Raw genomic sequence first — 23,343 nt, forward strand, 5'->3', positions numbered from 1 at the left:
AACAGCATGGCTGACCGGAAGTTTGTCTTTGAGTGAAGGGGAAATAATGCTAAATTCTTGTAACTTCATTTAGTCAAGCAATGAAATCATTAAAGAATGTAAAAATAGTCGAGCCGTTTACAAGAGCAAATATTTTACCGTTATAGCCTTTTAGTGTTTTTGTTTTTTTTTTTTTTTTTTTTTTTTTTTTTTTTTTTTTTTGTTTTGTTTGTTTTTTTTTTTTTGCGACTCCAGCATCGTTCTAGAACTAACTTTCTGAACTGATATGACGATTAACACTTTACAGCCAAACACGAAAACGATTTCTTCAAACAGAACTTCTTTTCTTCGAAATGTGTACGTGTTTTTTTTTTAATCGGTATGTTGCTGCATGAATATATATGTTTCTGTAAGTATCTAACGGTTGTTTTGAAGGAATGTGTATACGCGTTTGTCTATGTGTACGCGTGTGTATTTATCGTTGTACCTGTATATATGTGTGTTCGTGTGAAGTCTCTGTTCATACATTTATCTGTTTCCTTGTACATAGTATATACATGTTATAATCTATGTGTTTGTCCCTCCTGTGACAGGCCGATGACGTAATGAGCAAAGCGCAGGCGCCGCCGAGCCGCGCGCAGCCCAAGGATGTTGCCGCCTCCCCATTCACCCCCGAGCCTGCCATGCTGCAGCTACCCTTGCCCATAGGCCGGCCTGAGCAAGCAACCAACCACAGTGACCTCTACTCCATCAAAGACATCGACAGCCACAACGACCTTGTCTACGAAAACGCCAACAACAACAACAACAGCAACGGCAGCGGAATCCTCAGCGAAGTCCATGTGCTGACGACCCACCACCATCGCCACCAGAACTACTTCAACGCCGAGAGTCACGTGGGTCGTAATCATGGAACCGGCACATTGCTTCACAGCCGGGTGCCTCCACACAGCCTGGAGCTGACCACCTTGACCTCGGCCACCGAGGAGCAGCAGCGCGCTGTCGAGGAGTTCTACCGTTCGTACGACCCCCAGATTGGCCTGCACACGGCCGCCGTGCTGGGCGGCATCCTGGGCTGGTTGATCGTCTACCTCCTGTACAAGACCAAGGTGAAGAAGTGGGCTTTGACACTAGTCCGCGGGAGCAAGCAGCCCCACCGGAAGCGACAAGCAGTCGACCAGGGAGCGGCGTGTGCGAGGTGCTGAGTGACCAACACCAAACCCCCAACCACCATTTTCGCCCTCAGCTTTTTCAGCAGTACGGCCAGTTCCAGCAGGTGTGTCAGGACCCAGAAGAGGCCGGACTCCGGGACCAGGTGGCCTCGCCGCAGTCCAGCCTTAACTCCGGAAAACTGACAACAACTACGGGCAAGCTGTGTCCTATGCCCAGCATCGTCATCGAATCGTACTCGCCGCCCAAGAAACTGTCCAAGTCCGCCGTTAAGCTTAAACAGACGAACGAGAACGTCAGCAAGCAGCCCACACCCAAACCTCGTCCCAAAATAAAACCTGCCAAAAGACCCTCGAAGAAAGGACAGAAGTACAAAAGGATCGGAAGTGGCTCGTCACGCAACAAACCAAATCCACAAGTAACCGTCCTTGACCCTGATGACCCTGACACGAGCCCCTTCTTCTTGCCGCCGTGTTGCGACTCTGACTCTGCGCAGGCCACGGCGCGCTGGGTGCAGAACATGCCGCTGTTGATGCACAGCTACCAGGACCTAACGGGCCTAGTGTTGAAGGTGCACCCTCTGATGGCTGGCCCCCAGAAGCCCCAGAGCTGCCCTTTGATCTCGGCCGCTCTGCAGTACGCTGCCCTGCCCGTGCTGGGGTTGCCAAACCTGGGGTGGAACAAGAGCCTGCCTGTGTTGACGGACAAGAGCGGCGCGGGTAGCATGGAGAACAACGAGCTGGACAAGCCACCCCGCGACGCGGACAGCAGCAGATCCGCTGCCTCTTCACTTCCTCCGCCTCCTCTACCCCCACGACCACGTACCCCGCCGTCGAGAGAAGCCGGAGGGAGATCGGCATCGCCTCCGCGTCACCCGCCACCCCGGCTCCTCCTGCCTGCTGTGGACCAGCCGCGGTCTTTGTCCGCTGCCAGCTTGTGCGTGCCAGTGTCCCCCGCCTTCCCTGGCACGTACGTCGTCTCCGCCCCCGCATCCCCTGTGCCTCTACCTGTCACACCGCTGGTCACCATCCAGCACGTCAGCTCGCGGGCCTGCCGCAGCACCACGCCGCAACAGCAGCCGCGCGCGGACAGTCAGGACTCGTTCAGCTCCAGCTCCTCGGCAGATGCGCTGCTGCACGTGCTGGAGCCCACGCAAACCCCACACGCGTACCCCTACCTCCTGTCGCAGCCCCCGAACTGCCCACACGTGTCTCGCTCTACTCCGCACATTTCGTGGCCAGGGGGGTCCGATCCCCACCCTCGCCCCCTAGCAGCTGACGTCATTCCGCAAGGGGTGGTTCCGCGGAGCTCCAACTCGGACGAGTGTTTCCAGACGGTGGCGGCCAAGGCTCCGGACGCCATATTCACGTTAGAAACAAAATTATAGCGCACAGCCGGGTAGGGAGCTGATGGTGAGCTGCATTCACTGGATGGGGTGGAGAGGAGAGCCTCACACGTGCTGAGCACCGTGTATTGTCATGAAGATCGAGATGTGGATCGCAAGTTCGGCATGCCATTGTTCATGTGGGATGTACAAGGCGTGGAGTGTACCCGGATGTGGCCTCGTCTTGGGACCAACAAACATGGTGGCCTGTAAATTCACACACGCCATCGCAGCGCCTCCCTCCTCTCACCTTGATTCATTTGGCAATTTACGATTCCAGCCGGGCTGAGGTTGAGAAGAAATGCCCTAGACAAGCTCGTGCGTGTGTGTGTGGGGGGGTGTGTGTGCACGCTTACGTGTCTCGTTTTTTCCGTTGTCAGCATCTAGCATCTGTTCACGAAAGGATGCGCGCATGGATTCAAGGAATGATGCAAAGAACGATGTCAAAAAACTGTGTTCACATCGCAAATCAATTCCGTAGAAAAAGATCGTAGCTACATTTCTTTTCTGTTGCCAAGGATTTAGTTTGGCCACGTGTGAGGCGTAGTTCAGAAATGTAGGGTTTGTTGACCCCATCATCAGCATTTGTTAACCTTGCTTAAAAACACACTGCCAAGAAAAAAAAACTCTAAGAATATGAGATCCCAACCTATTTAAGGTATGAAATATAGTTAACTATAGATATCACTATACATGTGAATATGCCGAAAAATCTCACAGTCTTAAGGGTTAACACTTATCTTTCTTTCCTAAGATGGAGAAGCATCATTAAAATTATGGGGAGACTACCCGAGCACCCACCGTCTCGCTGCGGGGTTTAAATTTTGTCACGTGACAGAATCACAACAAAATTAAAATTCAGTTGTTTATGTGAGAACATGAGTCTCAAGCTTGTAGTCAGTGGGGTTAATTTGTCCGGACTCATAAATAAAAAAAGACAATCTGCAAAGACAGAGCGCAGGGTGCGAGTGACTCAAATCAGGTTGAGACACCCCACTTGAAACTCATCATCTAAAGACACAAATCTTCCCCCGTCTTGCACTCCTTTGTGTCAACAAGCCTTGTCCTCAAGCAGCTACGGGTCTGTTCCCCCAGCCTTGCTGATACCTTATCTCCCTTTCCAGAAGTACAGACAGCAAACACCATCCGTTTTCTCCTCCCGGTTTAGTCATCTTGCTCCTGCTCTCCTTCTTTTGATGGCATCTTTCTTTATTTTTCCCGAACGTTTATAGTGGCAATAAACAGAAGCGTGTGCCTATGTAATCTTTGTGTTCCGACGATTAATGCTAGCTCCTAACATTTCTCCAGCTCCATGAATTCATTCTCTCAGCCTGCCTTCCTGACCCCTCGGATGTTTGTCCTCAATCCATCGGTAACTTGATGATTTAAAAACAAACAAACAGCTTTGTTGTGATGGCGCTTTGAGAATTTCATTTTGTGCTTCTGCTTCGCGTCTGCTAAGTTAAGGTCTGTCACCTTTAAATCTTAGGTACGACCTACCCGTGAACTTATGGGTGGATAATGGGAGCAAGAGGCGGTGCAGACCCCTCGATTAGCGTGTGTGTTGGTGTTGTCATCCTCTGCCGTAGGCCTCAAGCAGCATGTTTCAGTTCCGATTGCTGGTTGCTGGACATTCTTCTGTCGAGCTCGTGTCTATAAAGAGATATCCAAAACCTGATTCGGCAGACCACACTGGTCATGTGATCATGTCACGCCGTTTTCTCGCTGAAGTCTCGTACTCAGTTTCTCTCAGCCTTTGCAAAATCTTGGGAGCCCCTTAGTTCAGCGCCACCTACAGCCTTTGGGTTATGAGACCTTTATTTTTTTATGGCAATGTGGCTTTTGTAGAGCCGCCAGCCAGTTGTAGCAGTATCATATAATGCTTCTTTTAGGTCGTAGTGTGACCAGACTGCAGGTCTTGCAGAAATCCGTGTCAGGTTGATGCTGATGTCTCGCCGTCTGATTGATTCACTTCTCACGCAACCGTCCACAACCACAGCCATACACCACGAAATGGATTCTTCTAGAATGAAGAGCTCACAGTTTTCGGTGCATGGATCACCTAATCATGGACTGATCTTTAAAACTTCTTTTCTTTTCTTTTTTTAATTTCCGGCTTTAAAAAAAACTAAAGATGTATGTGCATGCATTGTGTCTCACGGGGACTTTCATCTAAGTAAAGAATGTGTAAACACCGAGTGAAGAAAACTATTTCTGGTCACCAATTTCTGAAACATTTGTGTGTGTGTGTGTTTATGTGTATGAGAGAGAGATAGAAAGCATCTGTGTCGTCTTCCACATTCGTTCTTTAAACTGAGTTCATCGAGACTTGCAAAGCGATAAACTCTCCTCCTCCCTCACCTCCACTTTTTTAATGTCTCAAGCTGGATCATTCTCAGGCGAGCGAAAAGAAATAGGCATCTCCCTAGGGGGCAATACAATCTGATGTTAGTTCTGTAAAACGTTAATGCGACAACATCTACATTGGCAGCAGTCGTGTCTGCTGTCGACGTAAGCAATAAAATCACGTGATGGCTACACGGCCAAGCGCAGACAAGCAGAGATGATAGTCATGAGGTGTGTTGTCTGCCCCTGCTCTCAGTGTTCTCTCCCTTCATTATATTCATTTCTTCCCCGACTGGTCTGCTAGTATTCCTAGTCTGCGGAATGTTCTTAATTTATGTACCCGTGCAGCTGTCGGGTGGGTGGGAAAATCGCGAGGTCATTGTCAACGATAGGGAAAACAAGGGATGAGCATCGAAAGAACGAAGAGTAGATGAGTCGTCATGCTTCACTTTTGGTAAATCACGCGATTGAGCAGAAAAAAGTAAGGAACAGGACCCGTGGGAACGATTCACCGCCAAAGAAAACAACAGAGTTCACACGCAAGGTTGGCAGCAAGGACAAACCGTCTGCAACACGTGGCCGTTGAGACTGCAATGTCGGTTTTCCATTTTTGAAAACTATAATTTCTTTTCGTCGTCAAAAATAACTTGCTCATCTTTTAACTGTTAAAAAAAAAACAGATTTTTGGAAAAAACATATTTTTTTCTGTGAACCACGAAACACGTAAGGGTAGAGAGGTTAAATCTTTCCTTTCATTGTCTCACCGACACAATCTGTCTCTCAGGATTCCTGTTGACCCAGTCTGTATGTCTGTATGTCTGTCTGACTCTAGCATCTGCTGCTTGTACTTGCGTCTCTGCATAAAATAATGTCAGGTAACAATCAAAGGCTGGTGTTAACCAATTCCTTGCCCAAGCTTCCTCGTGTCTTTTTTTTTGCTCCGTTAAGAGTTACTAATTCACATTCACAAAAAGTCAGCTAAATTATTCTCTGAGGAATTTGCTTTTTACATCGTCTGAAATTGCCAGCAATTTCAGACAAGCCGCATGCACGCTGCTTTTTTCGACTGCATTTCCTGCAGCTGGCATGAGGCTGATGTAAAATAATGACTTACTTCCTGTTCATCTTTTATCGGTAGTGTTCACACTAGTTCAGACCAATACGCTGGTGTTCACATCGAGCCCGCAATTTTTAGTGTACCAAACCATTGTAAGGAAGAATCGTTCCTTGTCGTTAACATATAAAAGCAAACAACTTTTGTCTTGAAGTATTCTTAAAATAAATAGTATAGCAGTTAGACAGTTCTCTTCATCTTTTTATAGATGTGCTCTGTAGACGTGCGCGCGCATAGTCCTGACGTCAGAATGGTGCGAGTCCCCGACCCTCGCTAATTCTGTGACCACGAGAGCCTCGCATTGATCTAGACAGAAGCGGCTCGACAAAGCTATGCTGGGGTATGATGGACATATCAGTAAGTGCGTCCCAAGACAAAGCCAGCGACCAAACAACCAAATAAAGCAGCAATTCCTTATTGAGATGTGACGAGGGATTCTTGTTAGCCAGACTGTCTGATCTGATGTTATCTTTGTCCTCCCCGCAGGGAATATCAAGTCTTGGGCACAAGCAAATCCTTTTGTTCTGCATTTCCAAGCGGATGATGTCGATATCTTAGAGCTTTGCTCTGATTTCTGGAATTCTCCTGCTGACAATTCCAATTTGTAGAAGAACAGAAAGTATTTCTGTTCATTTGATTGTTTGCCAGGTTCTAACAATTGTCAAAACAAGACTGGGAAATAGATTGTAAACTCCAAAATGCGTCTCCTTTTGTTTTAGACAAATTTGTTGTAATTAAATAGATGGAGAAACCTACATCCACCCTGAAATCACCTTTATGAACAAGCAAAAATCCTGTTTTGCATGTTAACGCCAATATTAGCCACCTTTCCGATCTCAAAAGCTCGTCTGGCACCTCGGTGTTCTGCACAACTCTTCCCACTCAACCCACACCCCATCACACACACACACGTGCAATATTCCCTTGTTTCTTGTGTCAAGTGACGAAGACATCAGTCTGGCACCCTTCCTGTCAAAAACCTCCTGAGATAGCTGACGACCTACCCAGTAAGCATTTAATTCAATTAATTTTTAAGCTGCTCAGGCAATTAATTTGTTGTTGTTGTTGATGTCATTTTCATTTGAATGTTGCTATTTGTACCTGCCATGGCACCGATGCGTGTTTGTGTGTTGTTCTACGTGTGTGAGGAATGCGTTCATGTGCTTGAGTCGTCAGTGCGATGACCTCGTGTGACCCGTTCATCTAGCGAGACGTTTGTGCCACTTATGAGCGCTGCTTGACCGGTCGAATTTCAGTCCAGCCAATCAAATTGAGGATTGATTTTTTTAAAAAAAATCGTTCAAAATCGGAGTCACGGCATTTACTGACCATCTGCCCTTAAGCTACACCAAGGAGGCGCCATTAATGTGTCTGCCTCGGGTCCCGGAAGGGGCACCTATTTTTCGTCCATTAGTTTGATTAGGAGAAAAAGGGGGGGAACCAGACAAATCGATGAAATTGTCTTACATCCTCAATGTTCAAGATAAAATTACCCAGACAGAACATGTTAGTGTTGGGGGAATAAATGTTGTAAGTACCTAATCAAGTAATTTACTGGAATTCTTGTTCTTGCTGGAGTAGAACAGCTTACAGAAACAATAGGCTAGAAGTAAGGGAAACAACTTGAAAAGGGAGGGGGGATGCAACTCAACTGGAAGTAATTATCTGCTTCACCCACTCACCGCATGTAGCGACAGAATTATTGAATCCATAATTGTGATTTACTTATTTTGTGTGGTGTGATTGTAGGGGTTAGAAGGGGGCAATTTCCTGAACTCATTAAAAGCCTGCTTAATATTAACAGTACCGGTGTACTTTACAGTTAATATTAATTAGACCAGTGTAATGTACAGCTAATATTAATTCATAGTACCAGTGTACTTTACAATTAAATTAACAATACCGGTGTCTTTTACAGTAAAGGTGCAGCCTATATTAATTACTAAACACAGGTTTTGTTCTATTTTTTTTGTGATGAGGCAAAGCCTGAAAATTAGTCTGGGTTTCAATGTGTGTTAGATATCCTCTACTGCAATGTTTTCATTATCCGGAAAAATGCTCCCAGATATTTCTCACAGCTTTGAAGAAAACCATGAATGCCTACATCAAATCATGACTTCTGGGTGCTCATTTTTTTTTTTTTTTTATTTTAGAGCCAAAAAGAATGTTGAAATTTCAACCAGTTGTAGGTTTACTTGTTTCTTTTAAGAGAGCATCAGAAGCACAGAATAAACATTGTGGTCTCCACATTTATGTTTCCTGAAAGTTATTTGACACACTTGCTTCTCGTTTTCTCATCCTAGGCCCCCTCTTTTCCCTCATCCCTGTCCCTTTTAATCCTCCACCTCAAATATCTTCCACTCAACTTCATTCAGACCTCAGAAGCCTACAAATGTCTTAAACCAGCCAAAAGGCTCAAGATTTTCATGTGTGCATTATGCAACATTACAAGGAAGCTTCCGCAACATTTTTGAAAGCAAGTACAAACTGTGCTATTGAAAGGTCTGCAAGAGTGTACCACTTTTTCAGACCTACAAACATCACCATGCAGGAGAACAGAGTCAAACTTGTTATGTCAGGAATACCCTGGAATAGTGAGGCAGGGTCCTAACTCTCCAGGCTGTAGCTGTGACAACATATCGCATATCCATGTGACAACATTGAGCATATCCATGGGCATTCTGTCTTTTGGGGTGATGTGAGGTGATGTTTGTAGGCATGTATCTCAAGAACATTGAAGAATGATGGAAAGATATTCAGCAAGATTTGGGGATATGTGTGTACGCCAATCATTTGAAATTATTTGTACAAACTTGCAGACCTGAAAAGCAGTGTGTGCTTTACTGTGTGCCTAGTCAATAAGTTTTTTATGTGAGCCCGATTGTCGGACGTGTAGTCATGAGAAAAATCAGTCTCTATTGAAAGTGGTTTAGACTGACACTACATACAAAGCTGAAAGCCTAACTGATGTTTTGTAATGTGCTCAGAATTTTCCACTTCCAAGACAGAGGCCTGAACTGTTGTGGATCGAATGGAATATCATTATAGCAAGTCTAACCCTTCATCTGCAACTTGCAGAATATGTGTACAGTTATGAACAGACTGCGTGTATACTGTTTAAGCATTTACTGACCGCCATAGCAATGCATTTTGTAAATTCATAATAAACGGTTAGAATGTGTCGAAATTCATACACATACTGTTCATCATGTGAAAAAATAATCATCCAAGTCTGCTTTCATGCTGTGATAGACTTGTACCCTTCAAGATACACTGTCTTTTGTCATCTGTATGAAATAAAAAGTATTGTTAATGTTTCCTTTGCTTAAAAGTGTTTTTGAAAGACAGCAAATGTGTGTGTCTTAGAATACTGCTAAAATTATTTGATTGTTAAGTACTTACTATACGAGATATAGTATACAACGATTGATGAGTGGGTGTGTGAGAGAGATACGCAGATAAAAATGATTAAGATTTTTTTCAGTAAAAACTAAAAGGAGGAAAAATTAAGATGTGTTCACTACCACTTTTGTTGTGGGAATATATTCTCGGTTAGTGTAAGACCTTGTATCAGAGGTGCGACACTTCACCAGCACAAAACTGAAAAACGCACACATTTTTCGCAAACGAAGCAGAATGAAACGATGTTACTTATTTCGGATTATTTTAGTGAGAAATGGAAAGGACCCAACAACACTGCCAATCTAAGGGAGGCTATAACGTTGTCAGTAATATTACATGATGAGTAGTGTCCCTTTCAAGAAAAAAAAAAAAGGGAGGGGGTCGATGTCCTCGGATGACCCAGTTGATTTTTTAAGTGATCCTGTAACAACTAATTTACTCATGATTTATGTATGTGTCCCACATTATAAGTTTTTATATAATTCGACTTATAAAACGTTAAGAAAATACCTAAATAGATAAAATGCTTACATTTTGTCTGTGAGACAAAAATAGGACCAGCACAAATGTGATAAACTTACTGTGCATGAATATTGTATGCGATCAGATTATATAATCAGCAATGTGAAAACATACATACTTTCATGAAGAGGAGTATGAATTTTATTGGCTACTGCTGAAATAAATAAAATATTTGATGCGAAAATCGCTTGTAACACTCTATCACAAAAAAAACAGTTGAGAAATAATAAAAAGAAAACATGAGTTCTCTCCAAGGATCCCAGCTTGGTTAATGCTGATGTGCAGTTATATTTTTATATTTTTTGTTCATGGCTGCAGTTTTAGTGTTTGCAACTTCTTGTTTGGGATTGTGTGTATATCCAGCATCCCAAAGTTTGATGAAGTAATCATCAGCAATAAATTAACCAAACTGAATGATGAAATCGATGTGTATTTTGAAAGTTCTGTGGTTTGAAATAATGTGCAGTCCCTAGAAACCTACGTAACTACTTTAAGTTGTTTCCTGCACCACTTATGGAAGACAAGTAACTTGATTTTTTAAATGTTGGCTGCATGCAAGTAAGCAAACTAATTTAACTGCTATACCCACTGCCTCATAATTGCTTCTTACAGTTTTATCATACAAAGAAACCACAAGAAATAAATATGGCCAAACAATAAACCCTATACAGAGGGCCTTACATAATTTACCATTATCTCCTTTCCCTTCATTCAGACTTTTAAAAATTTTAATCCCATCTTAAGATGCTTTTGCGGGTACTTTTTAATTTTCACACACACAAAAGTTTCCTGAAGTTTTAGCTTCTAAGAAGCTTCAAGAGTATAGAGTTCTCCTTTTGTGGAATCTTTGTCAATTTAGTCCCTGTGGCCTCCCTATATTACACCAGACTAGCAGCATGAAAAAGTTTGGTTGTAAAGTGAGCCATCATAAAATGTAAACAATTCCGAAAATATTGTACAACAAAGCTACATATTGACAGTAACTGAACTTAAAGGTCATCAAAGCTGCAGTAAATTTATTGCATCCATCCTTACATTCTAAATTCTTTAATCAACTGATACCTATTATAGTCACAACTATGTTGCCACATCAATCCAACACAAATGATGGACAAGAAGAGAGGGTAAGAATATGTAAGGACTTGTAGATCTATAGGATAGCTTTAGTGCAAATCTTTTCTACCACAAAGTGTAGTGAGAGGCAGAGCTGGCAAAAAAAAATTTAGACTATTATATGATTATTACTTTCCTGACTACATGTACATAACACATTCTCGCTGAACAGCTCAGAAGCAGTTATCTCCAGCCCTATCTCGGTTACATTCAACCTCTATTAGCAATCTTCTTCTATACAATTCACCACAAATAACGCATTGATTGTAAACTGAGTTTATTTCCTCCAGTGTTGGATTGCACTGCAATGACTTAAATGCCAACTTATTGTGACACTAGCCAAAATGAACAGTTCTGAACAACTTTATCACGAAGAGCAAAGCTTTAATTTAGAAATGAAAGAAGCACCTTTGCCAACAAGAAATAAATATTACAGCAAAAGGACTGCATCTTCAGGATTGTAATGCAAAACATGGTTGCGAAGGACACTTCTTAATACTCTTCACCTTCACCTTCCCCAGCTTCAGCCTCAGCTGAATCTACCCCCACCTCTTCGTAATCTTTTTCCAGGGCCGCCAGATCTTCACGGGCTTCAGAAAACTCACCCTCCTCCATACCCTCACCTACATACCAGTGCACAAGGCGTTTGGCATACATCAGGTCAAACTTGTGGTCAAGACGAGCCCAGGCTTCAGCAATAGCTGTGGTGTTACTTAACATGCACACAGCACGCTGCACCTTGGCCAGGTCACCGCCAGGTACCACTGTGGGAGGTTGGTAGTTGATGCCCACCTAAAAATAAGAAATAAAATAAAAATATTTTAGAACATGTTAATGCTGCGGAGAGAAGAAAATATTTTATGCTGAGCATTAAGCATTTTTTTCTTTTCATTTTAGCATGCAATTTCAGCCTGCCTTTAATGGTGGGAAACAAAGTGTTATACAAATTCAACATCTTATATAATATTATCATTATAGTATGTATCATACTATGCCTTCAGTCAGCAGAAGGTGCAGAAGTACAAACACTACTTAAATGGACAAAATTCGTGTTGAATACCTTAAATCCAGTTGGGCACCAGTCGACGAACTGAATGGTGCGCTTGGTCTTGATGCTGGCGATGGCAGCATTGACATCCTTGGGAACAACATCACCGCGGTACAGCATGCAGCAGGCCATGTACTTGCCGTGACGAGGGTCACACTTCACCAGCTGATTGGCTGGCTCAAAGCAGGCATTGGTGATCTCAGCCACGGACAACTGCTCGTGGTAGGCCTTTTCAGCAGAGATGACAGGGGCGTAGGTGGCCAGGGGGAAGTGGATGCGGGGGTAGGGCACCAGGTTAGTCTGGAACTCCGTCAGGTCAACATTGAGGGCTCCATCAAAACGAAGTGAGGCTGTGATGGAGGAGACAATCTGACCAATGAGGCGGTTGAGGTTGGTGTAAGTAGGGCGATCAATGTCAAGATTACGTCGGCAGATATCATAAATAGCTTCATTATCTACCATGAAAGCGCAGTCAGAATGCTCCAGAGTCGTGTGGGTAGTGAGAATGGAGTTATAGGGTTCAACCACAGCTGTTGATATCTGAAAAAATATAATAAATAAATGACAGTAAGCTCATCAGATGCTATTCTGGGAACAGTAGACAAAACAATGATTTTATTTATCATAAAGAGCAGCTATAGAAGATAAATTTATCTATAAAACTGCTTTAAAAGAGTCTATCTAAAATCATGTAGAACCCTCTTACCTACCAACTCACTAACCCACCTACACATGGAAAGATATTTTATGCTTTACCTGAGGAGCCGGGTAGATGGAGAACTCCAGCTTAGATTTTTTGCCATAATCCACTGACAAGCGTTCCATGAGCAATGACGTGAAGCCAGACCCAGTGCCACCACCAAAAGAGTGGAAAATAAGGAAACCTTGAAGACCAGTACATTGGTCAGCCAGCTTGCGGATGCGGTCCATCACAAGGTCAACAATCTCCTTGCCGATGGTAGTGACCACGGGCGTAGTTGTTGGCTGCATCCTCTTTGCCTGTCACAAGCTGTTCTGGGTGGAACAGTTGTCGGTACATGCCTGTGCGAACTTCATCTGCGCAAAGTCAACAAGCTGTATTAATGGAAGAAGCGCTTTGAGAGGTTACAAAAATAAAAGTGTTTTTAAGGTAAAATATCAAATTTTTAATATTCTTTATTGGTAGAACAGACTTGCACAAATATGCCTTCTTGGTAAAACTGAGGCACAGAGACTCTAAAAATATGGTAACTATTTCTAATGTGATGCTGTTAATTTCTTTCCTAGCGTAGTTAAGGAAATTATATTTTTTTTTAAGATGTAAGAAACTAAAGGTAGGAAAAAAGTACACATCTAAACATGAACATATTGTATTTAGAAAGTGATTAACACACTGTAATACTGCATCAAACCTACCAACAACAGTTGGTTCTAAGTCAATAAAGACAGCTCTTGGGACATGTTTTCCTGCTCCAGTTTCACTGAAGAAGGTGTTGAAAGAGTCGTCACCACCACCGATGGTCTTATCAGAGGGCATCTGACCATCAGGCTGGATACCGTGTTCCAAGCAATACAGCTCCCAGCATGCATTGCCCATCTGCACACCGGCTTGACCAACATGGACGGAGATGCACTCACGCTGAAAATTTATCAAATTTTAGAAAGGGTTTTAGATGACAGTATGTTAGTAAGCCTAAATATTTACATCTGCATGCATTTGAAATTAAAATACATTTGGGCAGATATATTTTGGACAGGTTAACTTCACTGAATTGTTGTATCAGATGAGGAATTTATTAATCTGTATACCTAGGGTTAGTTGCACAGTATGTTTCTCAACTTAAAAGAAACCCATTTACAAACACTTTCAAAATTGCTGCATGCTATTTATATGTTGCACTGAAGCAAAGTTTGGCTTAAGCAGCTTTATCTTATTTAAAACATATCAATTTAAAAAGATCTACAACTGTATTATACACTGTTTCAGTAAACTGATTATCTAAATAGTTTTAAGGCCTAAAGTGTTTCAAATTAGAAATGTTTTGTGCAACTGACCACTGGTCCCTAATAGAGGAGATTTTGATGCTGGTTTTGTTTTTAAATTTTTTTTTTGCTTATTACAGCTAAAATTAATTTGTTCTTTGCTTTCTGAAGACTTTGAGACACAGGGTTCAAATTGAAATCTTGCACACAACAAAAACACTACAAAATTGCATGGCTGAGACTATGTTCTTAACAGAAATGATACTTCTTCCATTTTCCCCAGTGGAGCACAGGTTAGAGTACAAGAATGCATGGTTATTTCTTTATTAAAATAAGGCCATTTTGCGTTTTTTTCTTGGATTTTTTTCTTCTGCTCATAATATATAGGGGAAGCTGGTCTTGCTTGGTTTTGCGCAATTACTATGTCTATCACATAATTTGAAAAAATTAAAGTTATTCCAGAATGATCTCCATTTGTCAAACCCAACATGCCGTGCCATTACTTAGCCCACGACAGTGCGTAAAAAGCTCTCTCGGGGTCGACCCTAAAGTCTACAAGGAAGTGTCTGTCTGGTCTTCTAGCATCCGGCATGACACCGGTTTCAAACCGGTCCAAACGGAATGCGAATGGAATGTCTTTCTTCATGACGATGCTTTATGTACAGATCCCTTAGTTTGGCATCTTAATTCAGATCAGCAGCTGAAGTAAGCAAACTTTGGATCGTATGTTTCATTTCTCATTAATTCATTATGATTTTTTTTAATTATTTTTATTGTCTGCCACCGATACCGGTTCAGTCGACTGTAGCAGACGAATCTTCGTTCATGTTAAAATATATATATATATGCTAAACAGCAGTGTTTTTTAAAATACATTTTCAACAATAATAATGGAGATCGACATATGTACTTACCATTTTGGTGGGTCTGAAAGTTTTGATCGAAAAGTGAATAAGTGAAAACGAGACAAAATCTCTCACTGAGACTTAACGGGTCCGACGTGAGAGGTGGATGTGGCTGATGCCGCGGCTGTGCGCGTGCTTTTATCACCTTCCTCTCGTGTTTTAAATCCCGCTTGCTGATTGGTCCGTGCTGACCCCGAGTGCATCTTATGACAATTCAAATGAGTCATTCTTGGAATGCGGTGTAGTCGATGCAGCAGCCGCCTGTATTGATCTGACGAAGCTGCCACATCATGACTGCCACTATCGCTGTCTAGTCAAAGGTCACCAAGACAACAGCCGATGAATCCCTGAAGAGACCAAGAGTGTTGTGTGCGGAACACGTCTATATATAGATCCCGTAGACATTTTTGTGTCTCCGTGTATGAGAGGTCAAAAGATGGAGGTGGAATGGTGAAAACAACACTTGGATGTGTTTATGTAAGAGGTGTGTGGGTGTTTGTGTCCCTGCATGAGATACGCACACGTGTAAAGGCACATGTGTGAATGACTGTGCGTACCAAAAAACTACTAGCGTTTCCATGCAGGCGTTAAGGGTTATCGCACTTTTAACAACGTACGGCAGTTCATCTCGTATCCTTCTTTAAACGTATGAGTAAACGTTAATTGGTGGTTATAATAATAGTTAATAAAAGTAACTCCGTACCTGCCTCGTATTCGTGAAAATTAAGTGCTTTACTAATGAGAATTTGAAATACATTTGTGCATCACAGAAAAAAAAAAAGATATAAAAGGCTCGATCCTTCGATCCTCGATCTGCACGCTGCATGCGCTGAATCATGATGTGTAATGTTATATTTTGTGACAGTAATCTGGTCACACATGTTTCCGATCGCAGAGTAAATGTGTCAAAGTGACAATTGAATGAACAGTTTGTTCGAGTCAGAAGAAATGTATCAGCAAAATTATGTTTTGTTCCTGTTCCATTTTAAGTGTGTAATCCGTAAGCGCACACACAATTATATATATATTCGTACGCGTACACAGAAAACCGTGTATTTTTTCTTTTTCAAGGCTAGAGAGCGAGACCAAAATTGTGAGCATATCACATTATCGACCACCGTACGTACTACAAAGCCGTTCGTACATTATTTTCACTGTCCCGTTTAAACTATATAGCTGGTGGCATGTTGCAAGAATGAATCACTAATCGCTTTTGTTTGCAACCACCACTGTCGTGCACTTGATTGATGATCAAGTCCACGATGACATATTCCAAAAAGAAAAGATCGACGTAATTCGAATAAATGTTTGGTAACTATCTTAAATATTATAATTTATATCATTTGCCTTTTAGAGGACAAAATTGTGGCAGATGCAGGTAGCCATTCACACTGCCAGTGAAGGATGTTTGTCAGCGTTAGGAAACTGAAACAAAAACTGACCCTGCTGACGCCTGCATGGCTCTCGGGCAGGGTTGGGGGAGTGGGGGATGGGGAACAGATACGCGGACTTGAGGAAACCTTTGCAGCCAACAGGATGACTCAGACCATGTCACGTGACCAGCATGATGCTCTAGCCCCCACGAGCCGGCGGAATAACCCGCCGACGCCAGTAGGTGCAGTGCACAGAATCACTCACGACAGACGCTTCATCGTCTCAGTGAGCCGTTCGCCACATAATTTTTTTCCATCACTTTCATCTGCTTCTTTCGTCGACGCCCACAACCTAATCATCAACCATGGTAAGTACAATATGTGATTATACTGAACAGAGTAAGAGAACTGTCTGGGCTTTGTTTAACAGAACGGGAGGAGGTCGCCTCCAAAAATTGCATGTCTGCCACTGTGCATGCGCCATCTTCTCGCTTTTAAAAATGAGAATGAAGACAGATCGCCTTCATAATCTAAACAAACTCTAATGTAAAAAAGAAAAACAATCTACATCATGACAGACGTTTTAATTGTAATGCGTGTTGTAGGCTTGCATGCTTAAATTTAAACCCATCAGTACATGCAGTGGGACCATGTCAGGGCAGAATTAATGCCCTCGGTGCTGTCTCAATGAACCAGTGTCGGATGATTCCATTCTTCCTTGCGTCCAATTTCTCTGCCGTTCATTCCCTTCTTCAAGTGAACGCGTCGGTTGGCCAAGCGATACGCGCGTGGTCTGGTCGCAGTGCAAGTCATTTAAATAACAGAGCTACGGTGTATGATCCGAGAAGAAAGGATGGAGCGTGTAGCGCTGGGCGGAAAATGAAGTTGCAGCAGCTGCCACTGCTAGCAAGAGCCGCGGGCCCCGGCGCACATACCGCGCGTGTTGTAATGAGCGCAGCAAACTGCCGCCTTCTCTTGATGTGCGGCAGTAAGTAGACGAAAATTTGCTGCAGTGTCGGTGTCTGTGGCAGGCGGTTTCTCCCCCGCTACTCCTCCCGGGCGACGAGGCAGGGCGCCAACCTGTGCAGCGAAACCTAACGACAACCTAACCGTCCATAACGGCAGGAGGGTTGAATCCGACCGACCGCATTATCATAGATCGATGAGAAGAGACCCTCTTTGTCGGTCACCCGGCAGTGGACAAAGCTGCATAATGACGATGATGACGACGGAACCATCGCACGACAGTCGGTTGTGGCTGCCATTCCATTATCCCGCCGTGCAGGCTGATAGAGAGAGGGGGAACTGAGGACGGGATGGAGGAGTCTTTTGTCGAGGGAAGTGGTGATGAAGACTTGCGTAACTCGACTAGCAAGTGGCGGGCTGGATGCAGCAAAGGGGAAGTAGTGAACAGGAAGGCATATGGAACGTGTAAAATAATATATGCCTTCTAGTTGCTGACACTGGCAGCAATGTCCCTGTTGATAAAACTGGAGCATCCTCAGCTTCTGTTTGATATTTTGCATCCAGGCCTGTCTATATAGACGGCGCAAAACGGATGATTTCACCAATTCTTTTAATAAACTGTGTTCTTGTGTGTGTTAATTGGATGGGAATAAGTACCCCCAGCAGTAGGATTTAAACAGTTTTTGACACAAATAGAGCAGGCTCTTCTCAAACATCCTCCACCATAAATCGAATCAACAATCAGATGCGAGAGGCGGACATACCAGTGTCAAGACGAATACGACTGCGGTGTGTCACGCCAAGTTTTCTCGTCGTTACTCAAGTCATGCAGCACGTGCAGGCTGGGAGACGAGACGGCTGTGGAGGATGGGGTGAGTGGGGAGAATGTTGTAGGGAGGAGAGTGAGTGATGGAGATCGAGTTGTAGGGCGGCAGCTAGTGATTAAACAGGTGCAGGGTGGGAAGGGTAGGGACACAAGCAGCGTACTGTGGTTAACCCTGTATCTGATTCCTGCAACAGTTCTCCCATTTCTTTCATCGGTTTTATTATTATCACATATCCTTTCGCTCCTCGGGATAGATTTAAGCATTGTTTTCATTACCGTAAAAAAGTCTGAATTCCCAGACGAGAGCTTACAAACTGGTAATCTATTACATATCTCGCCACATGTTTAGATATCTAACAACAATTATTCATTCATGTCCGTGAAGGGTGGGGGTTTCTCGGTAACCTAAAGAGCTTTGTTTGTCCTTCAAAATATTGAAAACAGTTAAAAACCTGACGACCGAATGCGACAGTCGTAAGGTTCAAGACATGCTATATACACATTGTTTGCAGCTGTTTGGCACGGAGCGGTTTAAAATTTCGTTTATTGCAAATGGGAGTGGAGAGTGAGGATGTGGAAAGCCTCGTGAATTGAGAAAAGTGGGAGTTCTGTTCGTCTGGTTCATTGCTAAGACATTAGGAGCAGCACCTGACAGGCATTAAATGCTAGTAATGGACTGTTTTTCCTGTTACTTTTAACGTAGTGTCTTGTTTTCAAATCTTAATTCTTGCTCAAATTCTTCATTTACCCAGCAGTAATTTGTAGACAATTTTACAGAAAAATTGGGACAGATCCTTGATTACACTATAGCAATTTTGCAGACAGGTTTTTTTTTCCAGAGTAGGGATTTGATAACACGGCAGATATTTGAGATATTTGCAGACAGTTTTATGGAAGAGTAGGGACATCAGTTTTTTTCTTTCAGAGACAGATCCACCAATGCAAAATTCGCGGATAATTTTCTAGAATAGGGGAGGCAGATCCACCAAAGCCTTGATTATATCGCAGTAATGTGTGAAGAATTTTCAGGAAGAGTAGAGACTTCAATTTTCTTCTTTCTGCTTCAGCGGGAATGCATCTCTGTCCACGTTGGCCAAGCCGGTGTGCAGATGGGCAATGCATGCTGGGAGCTGTATTGCCTGGAACACGGTATCCAGCCTGATGGCCAGATGCCCTCAGATAAGACCATAGGTGGCGGTGATGACTCCTTCAACACCTTCTTCAGCGAGACTAGCTCAGGGAAACATGTGCCGAGAGTTGTCTTTGTTGACTTGGAACCAACTGTAATAGGTCAGAGGTTGTTATTGCGAGTGTGCATGCCTTCCTCTGGAGAACGAGTTAATAATATACAAAATGAGTAAATTGCAAGCTGTCTTGGCTTGTGGTAGAAAATTTATATGAAAAAATGTAATATAAAAATAAAATGTATAAAAAAAAATCGTATGTCTATCAACTAACGAATAAAGTTGGTCGTATGTTTTGTTAAGGTCAAAAAATGTGTTAATGGCTCAGTTTCAATCCCGTGTAAACAGTTGATTTCTTTGAACAGTAACGCTCTAAGATCAAAATATTTTTTCCAGATGAAATTCGTACGGGTACCTATAGGCAACTGTTCCATCCGGAACAGCTTGTGACAGGCAAGGAGGATGCAGCCAACAACTACGCCCGTGGTCACTACACCATCGGCAAGGAGATTGTTGACCTTGTGCTGGACCGCATCCGCAAGCTGGCTGACCAATGTACTGGTCTTCAAGGTTTCCTCATTTTTCACTCGTTCGGTGGCGGCACCGGGTCTGGCTTCACATCATTGCTCATGGAACGTTTATCGGTTGATTATGGCAAAAAATCTAAGCTGGAGTTCTCCATCTACCCGGCTCCTCAGGTGCGCCATCTTCTCCCGCTGACTTGAGTTCCATAAATCAAACACTTCCCATACTACCACCATTCTCCACATTCATTTATCACTATTTTAGCTTCATGCATTTAATAAAAGGGATTTTCCAAGTTAGGTAATTTTTAAATAATCCGAGCAAATAATATAAGTATATGATTATTGAGTTTAGTAAGGGAGTTTGGAGAGCTGTCTAGTATCATTGTATTACTGTGAGGTCCTCAGCATCTCAAAAAAGTTTTTCTACATCCACTTGCAATACTTATTTGAAAGTTGCCTTTTGCTGAGATAAAAGCTTCGATCATTTTCTACCTGATTTTGTGAGATTCTCAGTATTCTAAATGTTTGTTTCCAGATAGCCACAGCAGTTGTGGAGCCTTATAATTCCATCCTTACCACCCATACCACTCTAGAACATTCAGATTGCGCTTTCATGGTCGATAACGAGGCCATCTACGACATCTGTCGCCGGAACCTGGATATCGAGCGCCCTACCTACACCAACCTCAACCGCCTCATCGGTCAGATCGTCTCCTCCATCACCGCCTCCTTGCGCTTCGACGGCGCCCTTAACGTTGACCTGACAGAGTTCCAGACTAACCTGGTGCCCTACCCCCGCATCCACTTCCCCCTGGCCACCTACGCCCCTGTCATCTCTGCTGAAAAGGCCTACCACGAGCAGTTGTCCGTGGCCGAGATCACCAACGCCTGCTTCGAGCCAGCCAATCAGCTGGTGAAGTGCGACCCTCGTCACGGCAAGTACATGGCCTGCTGCATGCTGTACCGCGGTGATGTTGTTCCCAAGGATGTCAACGCTGCCATCGCCAGCATCAAGACCAAGCGCACCATTCAGTTCGTCGACTGGTGCCCAACTGGTTTCAAGGTGAGTCAAAATTAAAGTCGCCAGGACTCTCATTAATTTGTTTTTGAGTAGTGTGGACGGTGAACAAAACTAAGTAGGGGTGAGGAACACGGTATCAGATTTCGAGATACATGTATTAGTTTCCATTATGGTCATGAAACCAACAAGAAGGAAAGTCTACAAAGTGGTTGTTTTTATCTTTGTTCGCTTCTGGTCTTCTTATATTAGATAATAGTTTTTAATCTGGCTTATTTTCCCGACAGGTGGGTATCAACTACCAGCCTCCCACAGTGGTGCCTGGCGGTGACCTGGCCAAGGTGCAGCGCGCCGTGTGCATGTTGAGCAACACCACGGCCATCGCCGAGGCCTGGGCTCGTCTTGACCACAAGTTTGACCTGATGTACGCCAAGCGAGCCTTCGTGCACTGGTACGTGGGGGAGGGCATGGAGGAGGGCGAGTTCTCCGAGGCACGTGAGGATCTGGCAGCCCTGGAGAAGGACTACGAGGAGGTGGGAGTGGATTCTGCTGAAGCCGAAGGTGACGCGGAGGGCGAAGAGTACTAACTTCCAAGAGTACAAAGCATCTCAGATGTGTATATACATCCGCACAGTTCCAAAAAAAATAAAGTCTTGCACAAGATCTCTTTCATACCAATTCCTGGTGTACATCAAGAAACATTGCCTATTTGCAGTATTAAAGTACTTGTGTACCTTTTGCACTGAAGAGGTTTGATATTGCAAGTATTAAATGATTCTTGGAAACTGAAATATACTGAAAGCTTGACTTTTTTGTTAATATTGTGTAAAATCGATGAAGCATGAGTATGGGAAGAATTCTGTTTCCCGTTCCGTGTATTTACTGTTTGCTTGTTGTCTGCCTGTATGTCCTTCTATGTAGATATCTGCCCTAGTGATGCATTCTCCGTCCCAAGCGTGATATTTAACAAAAAATGCGAAAGAGAGAGAGAAATCAAGAAGCAGGCTAATCGAACCACCACAGCCAGCAACACAGGAAACGGAAATTTCTATTCTCGCACTTATCACCGTTCCCAGCCTGTAGCTCGTTATCTTGACGCAACAATCTTCCTCTGTCCTCTGTGCTTTTTATTTGTTTTAAATTTCAATTTCCTCTCCGACACCTTTCATGTTAGATCGCCAAAGTTTTTTTTCCCCCCTTGCTAGCTTCATTCAAGGTTGTTTTTTTAATGGCGAATGAAGGGTGCTCACCAATACTTTGGCCATCGAGAACTCTAAAGCATTACTAAAACAAAAAATTCGTGTCATAACATACAGACTTTGTATCTATTATTAGTTCAGACCTGCACCGAACTTCAGCATTCTCTCCATCGGCAGCCTCTCGCTTATCCCTAACATCGCTTTAATACATCATTCTATTTGCCTAGAGTCATCTGCCTTGTCCTCCATCACCTCAAATATTCAACAGTCCAGTCTGGCTAGCACAAGGCTGAAATATTACCCATGTCTTATTTTGCTTGGTTTTACACACACATTTCTCTTTCTAAAGACGGGCAAGTGAACTAAAGGGATGAGGATGATAAAAAGATTTACTGCACATTAAAACATAGATAATCATCAGTTACAGACTGCATCCTGCCACACTAATCAGCATCCAGTTCCCACCAGAATGGAAAGCGACGTACGTAGTTCTCGAGAAAATCGTTAAACAACTCGAATGTCTATCTGTTCTACTCCTTTATAGCGCACGTGACCACACTAACATCGGAGCGAGGGCTCTGGGGACTGTATCGCGGCTGCTGACAACGACTGACATTAATGTAATGGCATTCTCATGACAGTAGAAGCAAAGGAATCGAGCTACACGTGATGCTTGGCAATGGGTCTCCTGAATGTGTAATTCGAACCTCCTGCTGTGAAAGTTGATAGGGTGTCTGGATTGTCAGAGGCTGAACATTCCGAGGACTGAGTCGGATGAAGAATTCCGCACCACATACCCAAATCTCTCGTTCTGTCTCTCTAAGGGTGAGAGGCTGAAGTAATAATAAAGTTGATTTAAATAATGATTTACCACCATCATCAAAGTCAGGGTCAAAGCGCTGTATGAAACACATACAGCTGGTCTCAAAAAGAGTTGATTGTTAGCCCTGTAAGTGTAGCTACTCATGTTGAAAACAGGATGAATGCCATCAGCATAAATACAATCTACAGTCTTGCTTTTGTAGCCGACGACCTAGTCACAGATGCAGAGGTGAAAGCAGACACTCTCCGAGGATGAAGGCACGTACGTCTCGGAAGTTTCCTTCATGCCTCCAGGTGTAGGAAAGCCGTGGATACAAGGATTAAGAACATGGTCATAGAAACCTGCATGCTATAGGCTTTAGAGGCATCTATAACCCTAGTGTTATAAGCAACATGACCAGGACAGAATAGTTCTTGTCAATATTTACACTCACTCCCTTCCTGACAGCATCGGACGTTCCTGTGAAGCTGACCTTCGCAAAG

At 43.3% G+C, this 23,343-nt stretch overlaps 2 protein-coding genes and 1 pseudogene across 4 annotated transcripts in view; 2 read left to right on the forward strand and 1 right to left on the reverse strand.

Annotated features, from left to right (window-relative positions):
• Window positions 1-9,310, forward strand: part of LOC112560132 (proline-rich protein 36-like) — a 67,083-nt gene extending 57,773 nt beyond the window's left edge. For all 3 annotated transcript variants that reach the window (XM_025231722.1, XM_025231724.1, XM_025231723.1), the window contains one exon: window positions 573-9,310. In XM_025231722.1, coding sequence (XP_025087507.1) covers window positions 1,361-2,536 — 1,176 coding nt within the window. In that variant the 5' untranslated portion in view covers window positions 573-1,360 and the 3' untranslated portion in view covers window positions 2,537-9,310. The remainder of the gene's footprint in view (window positions 1-572) is intronic.
• Window positions 9,311-11,290: 1,980 nt separating this feature from the next.
• LOC112559283 lies at window positions 11,291-15,106 on the reverse strand (annotated as a pseudogene).
• Window positions 15,107-16,526: 1,420 nt separating this feature from the next.
• Window positions 16,527-21,630, forward strand: LOC112559282 (tubulin alpha-1A chain-like). Its single transcript, XM_025230395.1, has 5 exons — window positions 16,527-16,686; window positions 19,178-19,400; window positions 19,691-19,992; window positions 20,357-20,884; window positions 21,127-21,630. Exons 1-5 carry the CDS (start codon window positions 16,684-16,686, stop codon window positions 21,424-21,426), a joined length of 1,356 nt encoding a protein of 451 aa, XP_025086180.1. The 5' UTR covers window positions 16,527-16,683; the 3' UTR covers window positions 21,427-21,630.
• Window positions 21,631-23,343: the final 1,713 nt, after the last annotated feature.

Source organism: Pomacea canaliculata, linkage group LG3 (genome assembly GCF_003073045.1).
Source record: "Pomacea canaliculata isolate SZHN2017 linkage group LG3, ASM307304v1, whole genome shotgun sequence".
Classification (NCBI taxonomy): domain Eukaryota; kingdom Metazoa; phylum Mollusca; class Gastropoda; order Architaenioglossa; family Ampullariidae; genus Pomacea; species Pomacea canaliculata.

Bases quoted from the DNA above. Each gene is read 5' to 3' on its own strand.
- LOC112559282 (XM_025230395.1), top strand. The intron at 19,993-20,356 runs GTGCGCCATCTT...GTTTGTTTCCAG, and splicing joins CCATCTACCCGGCTCCTCAG to ATAGCCACAGCAGTTGTGGA. The intron at 20,885-21,126 runs GTGAGTCAAAAT...TTTTCCCGACAG, and splicing joins GGTGCCCAACTGGTTTCAAG to GTGGGTATCAACTACCAGCC.